The 16,169-nt window shown below is 49.0% G+C and overlaps 1 protein-coding gene and 1 non-coding gene across 4 annotated transcripts in view; both read left to right on the top strand.

Moving 5' to 3' along the window:
- Positions 1-16,169, top strand: part of GRIP2 (glutamate receptor interacting protein 2) — a 48,829-nt gene that overhangs the window by 8,876 nt on the left and 23,784 nt on the right. For 2 of the 3 annotated variants that reach the window (XM_032149793.2, XM_058437305.1), the window contains exons 2-11: positions 5,559-5,639; positions 5,918-6,053; positions 6,909-7,054; positions 7,749-7,835; positions 8,372-8,447; positions 9,672-9,817; positions 10,906-11,053; positions 11,164-11,333; positions 13,550-13,675; positions 14,220-14,369. In XM_032149793.2, the coding sequence (XP_032005684.1) occupies positions 5,559-5,639; positions 5,918-6,053; positions 6,909-7,054; positions 7,749-7,835; positions 8,372-8,447; positions 9,672-9,817; positions 10,906-11,053; positions 11,164-11,333; positions 13,550-13,675; positions 14,220-14,369 (1,266 nt within the window). The remainder of the gene's footprint in view (positions 1-5,558; positions 5,640-5,917; positions 6,054-6,908; positions 7,055-7,748; positions 7,836-8,371; positions 8,448-9,671; positions 9,818-10,905; positions 11,054-11,163; positions 11,334-13,549; positions 13,676-14,219; positions 14,370-16,169) is intronic. The other variant, XM_058437304.1, reaches the window with a different exon arrangement.
- On the top strand, positions 391-497 carry LOC116467613 (U6 spliceosomal RNA). The gene has a single exon (XR_004247831.1). It is a non-coding gene; the product is annotated as a U6 spliceosomal RNA (small nuclear RNA).

Below are 16,169 nucleotides of genomic sequence, written 5' to 3'. Positions count from 1 at the left end.
AGGCAGAGCCCCACAAAATTAGGTATGTGCAAAACGAGGGATGCTGCAGGGGGACTAGGGCCCAGCAGGTGACCAGACAACCTTCCAGCTTCAAACTCCTTTGAAATGCTCAGGTGCATCACAGAGGGGGAAAGTAAGGAAAACCTCGGGCATCAGAAATGAAGCGAGTGAGAGTATCAAGGAGATAAGGATGTCTGTGTAATCACCCCATCAACTTTGTAAGGGAGGTCTGGCCAGTCCAATAAGGCAAATAAGAGAAATGAAAGGCATAAAGTTTAGAAAGTAAGAAATAAAACGGTCATTTTCACAGGTGATATGATTATATAGAAAATCCAAAAGAATCTATGGCTAAACTTAGAATTAATACATGAATTTAAAAGTTCAGAATATGTGCTCACTTAGGCAGCACAGATACTGAAATTGGAATGATACAGAGAAGATTAGCATGGCCTCTGTGCAAGAATGACACACAAATTTGTGAAGTGTTCCATATTTTTACAAAAAAAAAAAAAATAGAAAGAATGAATAAGACCTAGTATCTGATAGCACACTAGGGTGACTATAGTCAATAATAATGTAATTGTACATTTAAAAAATAACTAAAAGGGTTTAATTGGATTGTTTGTAACACAAAGGATACATGCTTGATGTGATGAATACCCCATTTACTTTGATGTGATTATTATGCAGTGTGTACCTGTATCAAAATATCTCGTCTACCCTATAGATATATACACCTACTACATACCCACAAGAATTAAAAATAAATTTTTTAAGCTCAGAATATAAAACGAACTGTATATTTTTACACAAGGAACAAATAATTAGAAAATGAAATTTGAAAAAAATCCGATTTCTGTAGCTTTAACATACTTTAAATGCCTAGGAATACATTTAATGAAAGCGGTATAAGACTTTTTCTCATACAAGTACACAGTGTTCTTAGGAGAAATTGAAGATAAAAATGAATGGAGGAATATACTGTAATCATTGACTGGAAGATTCAATATTGTCTCCCAAAGAAAAAGACATCATTTCTCCACAAATGGGCCTATAAATGCAATGCATTTCCACTCAAAAAATAAAGAGAAATGGAAAACGAGCAGGATGAGTGCAGGTGATGCTGGGGCTTCTCTAATGGGGTGGCAGCAGGAATGGGAGGGGGGATGTTTGTGCATCTGGTAGCCGAAGGCTTGGGTTTTAATGGCTCAGAGCTACAGGAAAAGATACCTTGTACTTTCCCAAGTTGGTACTGAGACCCCGGCACAAAGCCAGGACCTTTGGAGAGATCTACCCTCAGTGAAAGAGGAGACTTGGAAAATATTCACCCACCTATCAGGGAGCTAAAACAAAAGCTTATCTGTCTCAACTCGGCCTCCAGTGGTCTCCTTTGAGGATTTGTAATCTAAGGTGTGCCCCTTGTTTCTGGTGAATGTTAGAATTTATAATACCACCATGGTTCTGGAATCTTTGAGCCAAGATTGGTATTTACAATACCATGGGGGTATTGTAAATTCTAACGAGTGTTGTAAATACCCATAATCATTGGTATCAGGGTAATGATACTTTGGCAAGCACCCAGGGGAAGAAATGGAAAATTCTCTCTGGACCCTGGAGCCCTACAACCAGGCTGAATAGAATTCCCGCAGTTGAAGCCCCACTAAAGATGAGCTTACAATCCAACAATTACCAACCACACGAGGTAACAGTCTACTGTAAGGGAGAGTCATCAGACACCTAGGCAGAAGAAATACCTCCCAAGAGTTTGAGATAATGGAAAAATAGAATAATAGATGAATGTTCAAAAGATTTAAAATTATTAGAAACATAAGAAGCAACAGAAAAAGAAAGAACAAAATATAACAACAGAACAAAGATAAAAGCAAAATAATCAAACAAAGCTTTCAAGAGCCATAAATGTACTGTTGGAATTAAAATTTGGGATGGGTATTAGACTAATAGTTACGGTATTACTTTGTAAGGTGGGATATAGTACTTTTGTTATATAAGAAATATGTTCCTATTTAGAAATGCATATTGAAATATTTAAAGATGAAATTGCATTATGCCCAGGATTTGTTTTAAAATATTTCAGCATAGATAAAAATAAATGGACTAAATATGGCAAAGTGTTAATGATTGTTAAAACTACCTGTTAGGTAAATCCAATTCATTATACAAGTGTTTTTCTTGTTTTTTTTTTTTTTTTTTTTTTTTTTTTTTTTTTTTTTTTGAGACAGAGTCTCGCTCTGTCGCCCAGGCTGGAATGCAGTGGCACGGTCTCGGCTCACTGCCAGCTCCGCCTCCCGGGTTCATGCCATTCTCCTGCCCCAGCCTCCAGGGTAGCTGGGACTACAGGCGCCTGCCACCGCACCCAGCTAATTTTTTTTTTTGTATTTTTAGTAGAGATGGGGTTTCACTGTGTTAGCCAGGATGGTTTCGATCTCCTGACCTCGTGATCTGCCCCCGCTTCGGCCTCCCAAAGTGCTGGGATTACAGGCGTGAGCCACCGCGCCCGGCCACAAGTGTTTTTCAAACTTCAGTGTGACACAGAGTCACCTAGAAGGCTTTTCAAAGCACACATTATTACATCTGACAATGGATTTGTATCCGGAATATATGAAAACTCGATAACAAGGAAACAAACAACCCAACTTAAAAATGGGCAAAAGCTTTGGCACTTCCCCAAAGAAGATACAGATGAATGGCAAGTTAAGAAAAAGTGCCCAACCTCATTAGTCATTAAACAAATGCAAATTAAAATCACAGTAAGATACCTCTGCACATGTATTAGCATGACTAATTTTTTTTTTTTTTTAATTAGGGAGATAGGGTTTTGCCGTGTTGCCCAGGCTGGTCTTGAATTCCTGGGCTCAATCAATCCTCCTACCCTGGCCTCCCAAAGTGTTGGGGTTACAGGTATGAGCCAATGTGCCCAGCCTAAATTTTTTTGTTTAAACCCTAACTGATATTACCAAGTGCTGATGAGGATGCACAGTGATTGAAACTCTTTTACATTGTTGGTGCAAAATGGCACAGCCACTTTGAAACAGTTTGGCATTTTCTTATAAAGTTAACCATATTCTTGCCATACCACCCAGCAATGCCATTCCTGGATGAAACAGAAACATATGTTTAAACAAAAACCTGTATGCAAATGTTTATTATGGCTTTATTCAAAATCACCAAAAACTGGAAACACAAGTCAATAGCTAAACAAACTGGTACATCCATTGGATGCAACCCAAGTCATCCATAAAAAGATGCAAACTACTGATACACACGACACTGTGGCTGAATCTCAAATGATTATGCTAAATGTAAGAAACTAGACTCAAAAGCGTACATACTGAGTGATTCCACTTACATGACATTCTGGAGAAGACAAAATGATAGAGACTGAAAACAGGTAAGTGCTTATGGGGAACAGAGGATGGGGCAGGGACTGACTACAGTGGAACATCAAGGGAGAATTTTGGGGGCCAATAGAAATGTTCTAAAACTTGGTTGTGGTGGTGGTCAGGAGACATTTTCCAAAGCTCATCGACATGCTCACCACAAAGCGTAAATTTTACTATATTTAAATTTTTATTTATTTTTATTTTTTATTTTTTGAGATGGAGTCTCACTCTGTCACCCAGACTGGAGTGATGTGGCGTGGTCTTGACTCACTGCAACCTCCGCCTCCTGGGTTCAGGCGATTCTCCGGCCTCAGCCTCCCAAGTAGCTGGGATTACAGGTGCCTGCCACCACGCCCCACTAATTTTTGTATTTTTAGTAGAGATGGGGTTTTGCCATGTTGGCCAGATTTGTCTCGAACTCCTGACCTCAGGTGATCCGCCCACCTTGACCTCCCAAAGTGCTGGGATTACAGGTGTGAGCCACCATCCCCGGTCTAAATGTTAAAAAGTGGAGAAAAATATAAGTTAGACTAATATGCTAATATACACACACATACAGATCCCTGGAGCCCACCCCCACAGTGCTTCCTTTTTCAGGTCCCAGTTGGGGCCAAAAATTTTCCTTTCTTACTTCCCTTTCCTTCCTCCTTCCCTCCCTCTTCCCTCACCTGCCCTCCCCTTGCTTTCCTTCTTCCTTTCCTTTCCTTCTTCCTTTCCTTTCCTTTCAAGTAATTAGAAAATGAAATTTGAAAAACAATCCAATTTCTGTAGCTTTAACACACTTTAAATGCTTAGGAAAGGCAATACCTTGGAAAGGAAATCCCTTCCCTTCCCTCCCCTCCCCTCCCCCCCCTTCCCTTTCTTCCTTCTTTCTCTCCCTCTTTCTCTCTTCTGTCTCTGTCTTTCTCTCTTTTTGAGACAGAGTGAGGGTCTCAGAGTCTCTCTGTCACCGGAATGCAGTGGCACAATCACAGCTCACTATACTTTCAACCTCCCAAATTCAAGTGATCCCCCTACCTCAGCCTCCCGAGTAGCTGAGACTACAGGCACGCACCACCATGCCCGGCCAATTTTTGCATTTTTTGTACAGATGGGGTTTCACTATGTTGCCAAGGCTGATCTTGAACCCCTGGGTTCAAGTGATCCACCTGCCTCGGCCTCCCAAAGTGTTGAGATTACAGGCATGAGCCACTGTGCCCAGCCAAGAATTTACATTTCTGACAAGTTCCCAGGTGCTGTGGGCCTGGGGACCACATTTTGAGAATCTCTGCATCATACTGTTCTACCTTCTTTATGTTTGAAATGTATGAAAGATTTTCTACTAACTTAAAAGAAGCAAAAAAGACAGATTTCATTGCAGACTAGACGTATCTTAGAGAGATAAAGAAGACATGGAAAATATGAGAGAATGGTGGATGTGGGTCATGGAGAATAAAATGGAAAGTTCTAAAGTACATCTATTAAGCTTTTCAAAAGAGAGATAGCTGATGGAAACAATATTTGAAGAAACACAAGGGAGCGCTTTCTCGAATTAGAGTGAAGGACAGACTTATCTCAGGCTGCCTAGAACGCCTGAGAATGTGATTCGTAAACTGTAAAGTGCAGTCCTCACGAGGAAGCATTAATCAGGTCCACCCAAGATTGAGTTTCCTCTTGGTCAGAGCTGTCTCACATGAGCTGTGCTGCCTGCGTGTGAGAGAGCTCCCCATCCCAGCAGGTATGTAAGCACAGCCCTGGGTAGTAGAGTCAGCAGAACTGGGTTCTAATGCAGATTGCATAACTCTCCAGCTGTGTGACAATGGGCATGAGTTGGCCTTCTCTGAGCCTCAGCTTCCTTATCTGTACAGTGGAATAATCTGATCCATGGTAACAACATTGACGGGGTTGTTGAGACAGTGAACCACAGAATGGCTGTGAAGCTCCCAATGTATAGCGTAGTGCTCAAATAATGTTATTCAGCCCCAAGGGCAGGGGCCAGGCTTTCTTTGGGAGGAGCAGCCGTGAGGATTCTCCAGCAGAGAATCGGGTGGAGCTGGTGGCAGGAGGGAACCCATCTTACAGACCACGTTCACGGAGTGGAAAATTACCGAAGCAGAGGAGGTCTGCAGGAATGGAAACGAAAGTGGAACTCGGCCTTTCCCTCTTTCTCCCCTGCAGACGATGGGCCCTACTCCAAAGGAGGCAAGGATGCAGGAGGGGCCGACATTTCCCTGGCGTGCCGCAGACAGAGCATTCCAGGTAATGAGGCTTCCCTCATTCCCTCTTTTTCTGCCCTGGAGGCACAGAGAGCCCTAGGTGGGGGTCAGACGGCAACAGCTCTGCCACTAACTTGCCCTGTGACCTTAGACCAGCCACTTAACCTCTCTGATTCTCCTCTGTAAAAAGGAGGTGATCATGACGCAGGGCAATGCAGCAGAGTGCCCTACTAACCAGGTGCTCGCCTCACTTATCTTAGAGCTGGGGGCCTGGAGTGGCCCCAGCTGCCCGCTCAAGCCCCCATCCCCATCTGTCGGCAGAGGAGTTCCGAGGGATCACTGTGGTGGAGCTGATCAAGAAAGAAGGCAGCACGCTGGGCCTGACTATCTCAGGTGGCACCGACAAGGATGGAAAGCCCAGGGTCTCCAACCTGAGACCTGGGGGACTTGCAGCCAGGTGAGAAGTGGGCTTGGCATGGCGGCAGGAGGCGGGTGCAGAGGCAATGATGGGAGCCCAGGGCCAGTGGAAAATGTACTGAAGGTCTTAGGCAAAGCAATCAGGCAGCTGTTTCCAGGAGCACCCATCAACTTGGTGTCTGCAGAGGGAAGGCCTCCAATGGAGGCTGTAATTCTAGGCCCTGGCTTCTCTTCTTTTACACCAGGGCCTTTGCATATGCAGTCCCCTATGTCCAAAAGCCTGTTCCCCACAGCATCCTCCTGGCACACTCCTCTTTACCCCTCCACGCTCAACACAGAGGTCACTGCCTCCAGGAAGCCCTCCCGGACCCCAGGCCAAGGCAGCTGCACTGCTCTGTTCCTGAAGCCCCACGTGCACATTTCTGCACACATTGTCTGATTTCCCCTATCATTTGCCCCTGTGGCTCCATTGGACTGTGAGGCCTGGGAGTTAGCCTCTCAGTCACTGCCTCCTTGGGCCTCACACAATGCAGGTGCAGATAAATGTCCAATTGAACAGAAGGAAGGTTGGTGGCGAGAAGTCAGGAAGAGCATTAGGGAATAGCAAAGGATGTGATGATCTGGCCACTCTGCAGGCTCGTCTGAGACACCCCTGCACAAGGAAAAGCAGGCAGACCAGTGTAGAGGGAAAGCCTGGGACCTGGGTGTCAGTCTCTGCACTCTCTTACGCGCTGTGTGACCCCGGACAAGTGTCTGACCTCTCTAAGCCTCAGCTTCCCCGTTTGTGAAATGAGGATCCAGTGATCATAGGGATTCCAGAGGAGGGTGGGTGTGAATGCCAGGACTGCATGGGCCAGCACCTGTTACCATGTGTGCCCTGGCCTTCCTGCTCTAGGAGTGATCTGCTGAACATTGGTGACTATATTCGGTCTGTGAACGGGATCCACCTGACCAGGCTCCGCCACGATGAGATCATCACCCTGCTCAAGAATGTGGGCGAGCGCGTGGTGCTGGAGGTGGAGTATGAGCTGCCCCCGCCCGGTGGGTGCCCTTGGACGGGGAACTTTCTCCACTGCCTCGGTCGCGGGTGGACACGGCTACCTCCCCACCAGGGCCTGGGTGGTAGGGATCGTGCCAGATGGAGTGGGTGGAACCTGGAGACTGGCCACAAGCATCCATACCTCGCCTAGGGGCTGTGCCTACAACCGCAGTATGCTGTCACCAGGAGGTGGTGGGACTCTATAGCCGATGTCATTTTACATATTTAGTTTCCAGATGCTTTTCCTTTAGCGGGGAAGGTTTTGGAAGCATTAGCTGAATAAGTTGTTCCCTGACCTACCACGCCCACACTCCACTGCCCTGCACTAAGTAACGGCAGTGTAGGGTTTCACCTAGCTTGGGATTTTCAAAGTTGGTCTAAAGTCATGAAGTTTGAGTAACTGTCTGGAATTCAACCCTGGCCTGAGCCTACCAGCCATGGACTCAAGCCTGAGTCCTGCCGTCATCTCTGTGAGCATGGGCAGGCCCTTTCCTCTCTCTCAGTGGTGGGCTAAGTGGGATTAGGGGAGAGGATCCCTCTAAGCCTCACTTGTTTGACCTGTAAAATGGGCAAGGGTCTACCCTCCCTGTAATCTCTGTGACTGATCACCCAGTCCTCCTGGAATGAGCTTTGGGCACGTCTGCTGGCCTGGAGATGCGACTGAGGGACTCAAAGGAGTCCTCCATTTCTCCTCAGCTCCTGAGAATAACCCAAGGATCATTTCAAAGACAGTGGACGTCTCCCTCTACAAGGAGGGCAATAGCTTTGGCTTTGTCCTTAGAGGTCAGTGAAAGAATTGCCCTTGGTATTGGGGCAGCAAGAAAGAGGCTAATACTAATTCCATGTGTGCACTATTTTGCTTTGAATGTAATTTATGTATATCTCAGTTCTGACTTTAAGGAACACAGGACCGTTAAGGTAAGTATTCAATGGGAAAATCTGCCAAGCAATGAAGTATGCTTGGTTGGGGAGAGTGAGAGGAGAAAGTTGTACCGGAAAATGATGGTGAAAGCTGCTACCGAGATTGAGAACAAAGTTTGGAGCTTCCTAGAGATCAGGGAAAAGGGGAAATAAGGTGAGGTCGCAGAAGGGAGGCAAGCCATTTAACAGAGAGAGGACTTTGGTCATGTTACCCAACCCTGGCACCATCTCTTGGGAGGGCGTATTTATTGTTGGTGTCTCATAAGAGGGTCCATGAATAGCAAGGACAAGGTCCTCAAACAGGTTTTATTGAAGGATCCTGTTCAGGGGCTGTGCGGGAGCCTCTGGATGGGAAGGGGTGGGTGGATGATTCCTGCTTCTTGTCAAATCCTGTCCAGGAGGTGCCCATGAAGATGGGCACAAGTCCCGCCCGCTTGTCCTGACCTACGTGCGGCCCGGTGGCCCTGCCGACAGGTGAGCCGAGGCAGAAGAAATCCATACACTGCACTGACCTGCCCCAACTCCCCTGCGAAGAAGGTGGAGTGGGGTCACCATGCCCGTTCCCCAGATGAAGAGATCGAGGCCCTGAGGGAACACTCCCTGCCCAGTGTCATTCAGGGAGTTGTTGGTGGAGCCGGGATGTAACCTCAAATGAGGGAAACCTCGAGCCCTTTCTTCCCCAACATCCTGCTGTCTCAGGGGTTGGGGTGTTTGGAGAGGGGCACCCTTGGTGTTGTTCTTCCCTTTCCTTCTCCTTAGTTTTCCCATCTGTGGAATGGTCCCTAAGAGTTGCTATGAGAGATTTGGGGGCATACTGATTGGCCACTGCTGTAGCCCTCTGTGACTCAGTCTCCTGGGTCCTGGCTGATCGACCCAGCTCGGCACCCCTGGGCCCAGCCCAGAAAGGCCAGGAGGAGAGAATGTGGGGAAAGAACATGTCCAGTTCCCAGCCCCTGATCCCCTGGCCTCCCCAGTGGGAGATTCCTGGCCATTTTAAGAGAAGCCTGGAACGGCCTTGTCAGAAATCTAAATCTGTCCTTGGGACAGGGCCCTATGATGAGCTATTCATAGAACCCCCGAGAATAGCTTTGGCCACCTGTTGGGAGAGGCGTTCCAGGCTGGGGATGTGACCCAAACCGAGGTGAAGCCTGCTACGGCCCCTCCCCTGGCCCCTGCTGAGTTCTTTCCCAGGCATGGGTTGTCATCAAGCCAGAATCACTGCTGAGAAACCAGGGTGAAGGTGGAGTAATGGGAAGGGACAGCTCAGACCAGCCCGCAATGCTGTGTGGCGTGGGCACAGCTCGCACCCTCTCTGGACCCTGGTGCTCTCCTTTGTCCCTGAGGCAGGAGTTGGGGGTGACGCTTAGCACCCCCAGCTCAGACATTTCAGGGTTCTGCACTGAGTCTATGAATTACTGCACACCCAGAGGAGTGGCAGGCGGCAGAGCCACCCCATCCTGTCTTCATCCCCCTTTGCTTTATGCAGCTCCCCACTCCTGGAGTGGCTCATTCCTTCACTCACTCATGCGCCCCTTCACCCGTCCCCTCCTCCCCTTCCTCCTCCACCCACTCCCTGCTTCCTTTGTCCTGCACTCCCCGCTTCCTTCGTCCTCCACGCCCCGCTTCCCAGCACCCTCCCAGACAGGCTGTGCCCAGTGCTGCTGCTGGGTCAGGCTGGTGACCAGCCCTTCCCTGCAGGGAGGGCTCCCTGAAGGTGGGCGACAGGCTGCTTAGCGTCGATGGAATCCCGCTGCACGGGGCCAGCCATGCTACCGCCCTGGCCACCCTGCGGCAGTGCAGCCACGAGGCACTCTTTCAGGTGGAGTATGATGTGGCCACCCCTGGTGAGTTGGGGGCCTGAGTGTGTGGGTTGGGGCAGGAGGACGCCTGGGATGGGGGGAGGTGGCAGAGGCCATGGATCTTTACCACTGCAAAGGCTGCATGACCTTGGGCCAGTCACAGCCTCTCTGGGCAGTAAATAGTATGTGCTAGGCGTTGTTTGATGCACTGGGGTTCCAGCCTAGAACAACAGAATTGAGGTCTCTGTTCTCACGGAGCTGGCATTCTGGTGGAGAGAGGACGGTATCCAGAATAGATAAGATATGGTGTATGTCAGTTGGCAATAAGTGCTGTGGAAAAAAGAAAAGAGGGGAGAGAGATGGGACAGGCTGGGGGATGCTCTCTCACTAGGGGAGTGAGGGAATGAGCGAGGCATGGAATGTCCAGGGACAGCATTCCAGGAGGGCGGAAGAGTAAGTGCAAAGGCCCTGAGGCAGGAGCATGGCCGGCATGGTTGGTCATAGTGAGGAGGCTGCCGTGGTTGGCACAGGTGAGTGAAAGGAACTGAGGGCAGAGCGGGGTGAGGTGGAAGCTGGGAGGCCATAGGAAGCGGCAGCAGCTGTCCAAGCAAGAGCTAAGGGACTGAACCAGGCTGGTGGCTAAGGAGGGGAGAAGGCGTGGGATTCAGGAAATATGATGACAGTCCAGCTGGCCTAATCTGCTGAGATTTGGACATGGGTGGGCGAGGGCAGGAGCTAAGGGTGCGGCCAAAGTTTTAATTTCCAGCCACTGGGTGTGTTAATGGAGGTGCCGTTTTCTGAGATGGGGATGGGTTGTAGTGAACAATTTAGTGCTGGTATACCACAGGCTCTTAATAAACTCAAGCAAATTCATATCACCCAGCAAAGCCCTGGGATCACAGCCCCTCAGACCTGAGCTCCTGCCCCTCCTCCACTGCTGTCTTATCTGTCAAATTGATATAACATTTGGTGGAAGATAAAAAAAGAAAGAAAAAAAGAATAAAAAATTATGTTAATCAAATGGGTATAACAGTTTCTTCCAGGCAGCAAGGGTTAAATCGGATAGCAGGGTAAGGCTGGGGAGGAAAGTGCTCAGTATTTGCGTTTCAAACTTTTTTTCTCCATCATGCCAGACACGGTGGCTAATGCTTCGGGACCCTTGATGGTGGAAATAGTCAAGACACCAGGGTGTGCCCTGGGCATCTCGCTCACCACCACCTCCCTCCGGAACAAGTCAGTCATCACCATCGACCGCATCAAGCCAGCCAGCGTGGTGGACAGGTAAGGCACACCCTGGGTGCTGCCACCATGGAGGTGTGTACAGGGCAGAGGCGGCCCAGAGCTTTGTCTGGCCTGGACCAGCCTCCACCTTCGCTCCCCTGCCTGGCCAGGAGCGGAGCCCTGCACCCTGGAGACCACATCCTGTCCATCGATGGCACCAGCACGGAACACTGCTCGCTGCTTGAGGCCACCAAGCTCCTGGCCAGCGTGTCGGAGAAGGTGCGGCTGGAGATCCTGCCTGTGCCCCAGGGTCAGCGGCCACTGAGGCCCTCAGAGGCAGGTGGGTCCCCTCAGTAGATCTCAGGGCCCAAACCTGGGCAGTCATGAGGCCTGAGAGGCCCGGGACCAGAACCCTGGGCAGGCTGGGAGGAGCAGGCTAAAATGTACTAGGACAAATCTTCATTTGCACAGGGAAGCTCAAACTATTAAGAGCAGCAACTAAGGGTGGGAAGGTGGGGCAGAGAAACAACTTGAGGGTTTGAATTGAGTCTGCTGGCATAGATGCCCCCAAAGCTGGTTTCATCACTGGTTGCATTAATAGGAGTATAAGGGCTAGAATGAGGGAGGGAACAGTCCTGTGCTCTCTGCTACTCAGAGTTTAGATCCTGGGCTCTTCTCAGTGACTCTCAGCAGATCCAGAGGAGGCAGCTGGGAAGGTAGAGAGGGCCTGGAGTTTCTCCTTTGAAGAGTCAGGGTCCCCCAGCTATGAGCAGGGAGCTGGGTGCTGGGCATTTCCAAGAGCAGAGGAAGTGGGTGGTCTGGGGGTCCAGAGGGCACAGCTGGGGTCAGGGGCAGGGTGGAGGGTGGCCACAGAGGGGCAGCTTTCAGCTCAGGGCAGGAAAGCACCTCCAGCAGCCCAAACCTTGGGCCTTAAGTGAAAGTCCCATCTTTGCTCCCAGCAGCTGGACAAGTGCCTTTCCCTCTCTGAGTCCCAGTCACCTCATCTGTAAAAAGGAGGGAGGACCTCTAATGCACAGACATGCGGGAGGCTGAAGGAGATAAAGGACAAGGCACAGCCTAGGCCTATAAATCCTAGCCCTAAGGGCAGAGTTGGAGGGTGAGAAAGGAGTCTGTCCACCCCACCCTTTGCAAACCCCATCTTCTGGAAGAGAACGGAATCCCCTACATCTGATTGAGAGAACAGTTCTTTTGGAGAGTCCATCTCTATGGTCTCTGCCAGCTTCTGAAAAAGCCACACTGAACCACAGTCTAGGGACTGATCTGGGCGACGTTAGGGCTTGGAATGGTGTCATTCATTCTCGTACCATTTATCGAGCATCTACCGTGTGCCAGGTTCGGTGCTGCGGCCTGCACGCCTCATTACTTCTTCATGACACCTCTCTGAGGTTAGTCTTACTGTCCTCCTACTTTACAGGGAAAGCTGAGGTAGCATTGCAAGCCTACACATCTGCTTACAACCCCTTGGCTCTCATTAACTGAGCTTCTACTAAGTGCCAGGCACTGCTCTAAGCATGTTATATTATTAACTCATTCTAACCCTCCCCATTACCCTAGGAGGTGGCCACTCTCTTGGTCCCATTTTACAGATAATAACACTGAGGCACAGACAGGCCAAGTGACTCCTCCACGTCCCTCAGTTGGTCAGTGACAGAGCTGGGATTTGACCCAGGCAACTGGCTCCAGAGTGGGCCAAGCCCTGGGGAGGGGGTCTGTGGAGATGTGGCTCAATGAGACCGAATCAACGGGCTGAGGCAGTTGAGTCCTCACCTGTCCATCCGTGCAAGAGGAGAGCTGGCGTGGGGCAGTCTGGGAAGAGGTGTTTCACGGTGGCCAGTTTGGAGGATCAGGTGGAGGAAGCAGGGTCTCCTAGGGGGTTGGAGCGGCGGGGGTTCCCTGGGAACTTGGAGCACGAGTGCAAAGAATTCACTGTGGATAAGGCTGAGAAGAGTTGCAGCCTGGGAAGGGGGAGCAGCCTCAGCCCGTGGTGCACTTCAGCCTTGGCCAACCCAGCAGGGAGCCCTGGAGCAAAGGCTGTCCTGGAGAGTCCAGCGTGGGGCAGAAATAGCCAGGCCCTAGTTCCCCTGGTGCTCAGCCACTGGCCGAGGCTGCCTGGGCTGCAGAGCCACTGCATATCCCCAAAGTGCTGCAGCTGGACACTGTCTGCCAGCTGCACTCATCACCAGTTCTTTCTTGGAGAAACTTCATGGGCAGCACTCATAGCCATAAACCTCTCCGGCTCCAGGGCAGGATGCCTGTGTCTCAAATCCCTGCTCCACAACCTCCCAGCAGTGGGCCTCGGCCTGGCCTCCTTTCCCTCTCCTGTCCCTGCCTCTCAGGTTGCCATGTGGCAGCAGCTGCACTCTGAACACAGTGCCCGGCACATTGTAGGCGTCCGGGACATGTGAGCAGAATACTAAATGCCTTGCCTGGCTCAGGGGAAGCGCGAGGATCTTCTGGTTCTTGCTTTCCTGGCTTCATAGTGCCCTCAGCCACTAACGCCTGCACCTCTCTTTCCTCTTTCTTCGCTGGCTACAGTGAAAGTGCAGAGGAGTGAGCAGCTGCACCGCTGGGACCCCTGCGTGCCCTCCTGCCACAGCCCCCGGCCCGGCCACTGCAGGATGCCCACCTGGGCCACACCTGCTGGCCAGGACCAAAGCCGATGTAATGTGCCTGCCCTGCTGTAGCTCAGCCAGTCTTATAGCCTTTCCTAGGGAGGGGGTGATGCCTGTTGTCTAAGGGAAGGAAACTCAGACTCAGAGATTAGGGAGCTGGGTGTGGTGGTGCATGCCTGTGGTCCCAGCCACTTGGGAGGCTGAGGTGGGAGGATCGCTTCAGCCTGGGAGGTTGAGGCTGCAGTGAGTCAAGATCATACCGCTGCACTTCAGCCTGGGTGACAGAGCGAGACCTCAACTAAAAAAAAAAAAAAAGAGAGATTAGGTGGCCTGCCTCATTGTCATCTAGCATGCCAGTGGCAAGATTGGCCCCTGTCCCTAGTAGCTGAGTTTCACAGGGTCTATGGAAACCCTGCAGTCTTTGAGACCCAGAGAGGAAAGGGACTTGCCTGAGGTCACACAATAAGTAACTGATGTGAAGGCGGAAGGCATTCCCATCTCTCCCTGTGGTTGGGTGGCTTCCCAGCACCCACCGTGTGGCGGGGTGGAGAGCCTCGGCTGGGGTTCACGGGGCTGTGCTCTCATCTCCCCAGCCTTGTCTTCAACTCCCTTTTCCTCGCCGACCTTGAACCACGCCTTTTCCTGCAACAACCCCAGCACCCTTCTCCGTGGATCCCAGCCCATGAGTCCTCGAACTACAATGGGGCGGAGGAGGCAGCGAAGAAGGGAACACAAGAGCTCGTGTAAGCTGTGGTCTCTTCCCTCCTCCTTTGCCTGTATGTCTGAGAGTGAGGCTTGCCAAAGGGTGTATGTCAGGGCAAGGTGAGATATTTTGGGCAGAGCTCCAGGTGTATGCGTGGGAATGTTAAACAACATGAGCGGAACACCAGGCTGTCATGGATGGTTGGGCAGGTTGTGCACTGCTCAAGAGGACCACTGAGGGGTGCCAGTTACTTTGTACACTTTTATTCGTGTATTTTTATTATGAAAAATTCCTTGGACTTGGTGATAAAATCCTTGAGGAAAGGAAGTCTTTTCAGATTTGCATGAAGATTTCACATTTTTTGCCATTCAGTCCTGATTCATTCATGGATAAAGTCTCAGTGCTGCGTTACTATATCCTTACCACCTCTCTGCCATTTGTTAATTTCCCCTAAGACAAAGACATGGCCTGAGACTCTAGCTGTCCAGAATGTAATAATTTCCAGTCTTACTTCTCTGCTTATTTATTATTCAAAATTTCCCTTTTGAAATAAAGGTATTTACATGTTAAGAAAAGTAAATCAATAGAAGACAAATAGTAGTGAATGATAAGGCAGGAGCCATGTGGAAGTGGCAAAACACAATAATGCCTAAAATTTTGAAACCCTTCTTGGGAAGAGTCTTTCCTTTGTTGATGCAGAAAGGGTCTCAGCCTCCTGCCACATGAGCTACAGAGGCCTCCAGGAAGGATAGAAGATCAAACTGGGCCATTTGAGATAGAACCAGGTGAAAGAAGAGAGGAGGAGTACAGGTCACCTGGTGTCTGAAAAAAGCTAAATATGGTTCTACACTTCCTGGCAGCCAAAGGGAAATGGGAAACAGATTTCAGAGTCAGATGAGAGATAAAGTATACCTCTACTAACCATCTTTCCTGGCCACCAAAGTGGGGAATATGTAGATGAAAAGATGCAGAAATGCTGTTCATAGGTGGGGGATGTGGAGACTGGAGGCTCTTGCGACTCCTCTGCCTGTCTCCTTCTTAGGATGTGTAACTAAGAAAGTACTATCATTATTGCTGTTGATAATAATTTATTAATTAATTCAACCAAAAAATTTGACCTCTTATGTACCATTTTTATCACTGGGGATATAGTAGTAAAAAGAAAAAAATAGGCCGGGCATGGTGGCTCATGCCTGTAATCCCCACACTTTGGGAGGCCCAAGTGGGCAGATCACTTGAGGCCAGGAGTTCAAGACCAGCCTGACTAACAAGGTGAAACTCCATCTCTACCAAAAATACAACAAATAAGCCGGGTATGGTGGCACACGCCTGTAATCATAGCTACTCTGGAGATGGGAAAATTGCTTGAACCCGGGAGGCGGAGGTTGCAGTGAGCCGAGATGGTGCTGCTGCACTCCACCCTGGGCGTCACAGTGAGACCTTGTCTCAAAATAAATAAATAAATACATATAAAAACACAATATACCTAAAAACATAACATATTACACATTTTGTAATGTATAATATACAATATAATTTAATAATATAATGTGACACAATAATATAATTAGTAATGAAATGAAATACCAAATAAATTTTGTTTGATAAATAATAAATGACTTCCAAGATTCATATTAATGATGCAAATATATTTCATATATGGAATGTAAAACAATATTTATTAAATAACATTATGTATGAAATAAACAGAGTTGCCATGTCACCCAGCAATTCCACTCCTAGGTATATGCCCAAGAGAAGTGAAAGCATGTGTCATCTCCACCTAAAAACTTATACATAAATGTTCATAGTAGCATTATTCACTGTAGCCAAGTGGTGG

The sequence above is a fragment of the Hylobates moloch genome, unplaced genomic scaffold (assembly GCF_009828535.3).
Source record: "Hylobates moloch isolate HMO894 unplaced genomic scaffold, HMol_V3 SCAFFOLD_4, whole genome shotgun sequence".
Lineage (NCBI taxonomy): Eukaryota > Metazoa > Chordata > Mammalia > Primates > Hylobatidae > Hylobates > Hylobates moloch.
Note: the sequence above shows the minus strand (reverse complement) of the source record. Positions and strands in the feature narration are given on the sequence as shown.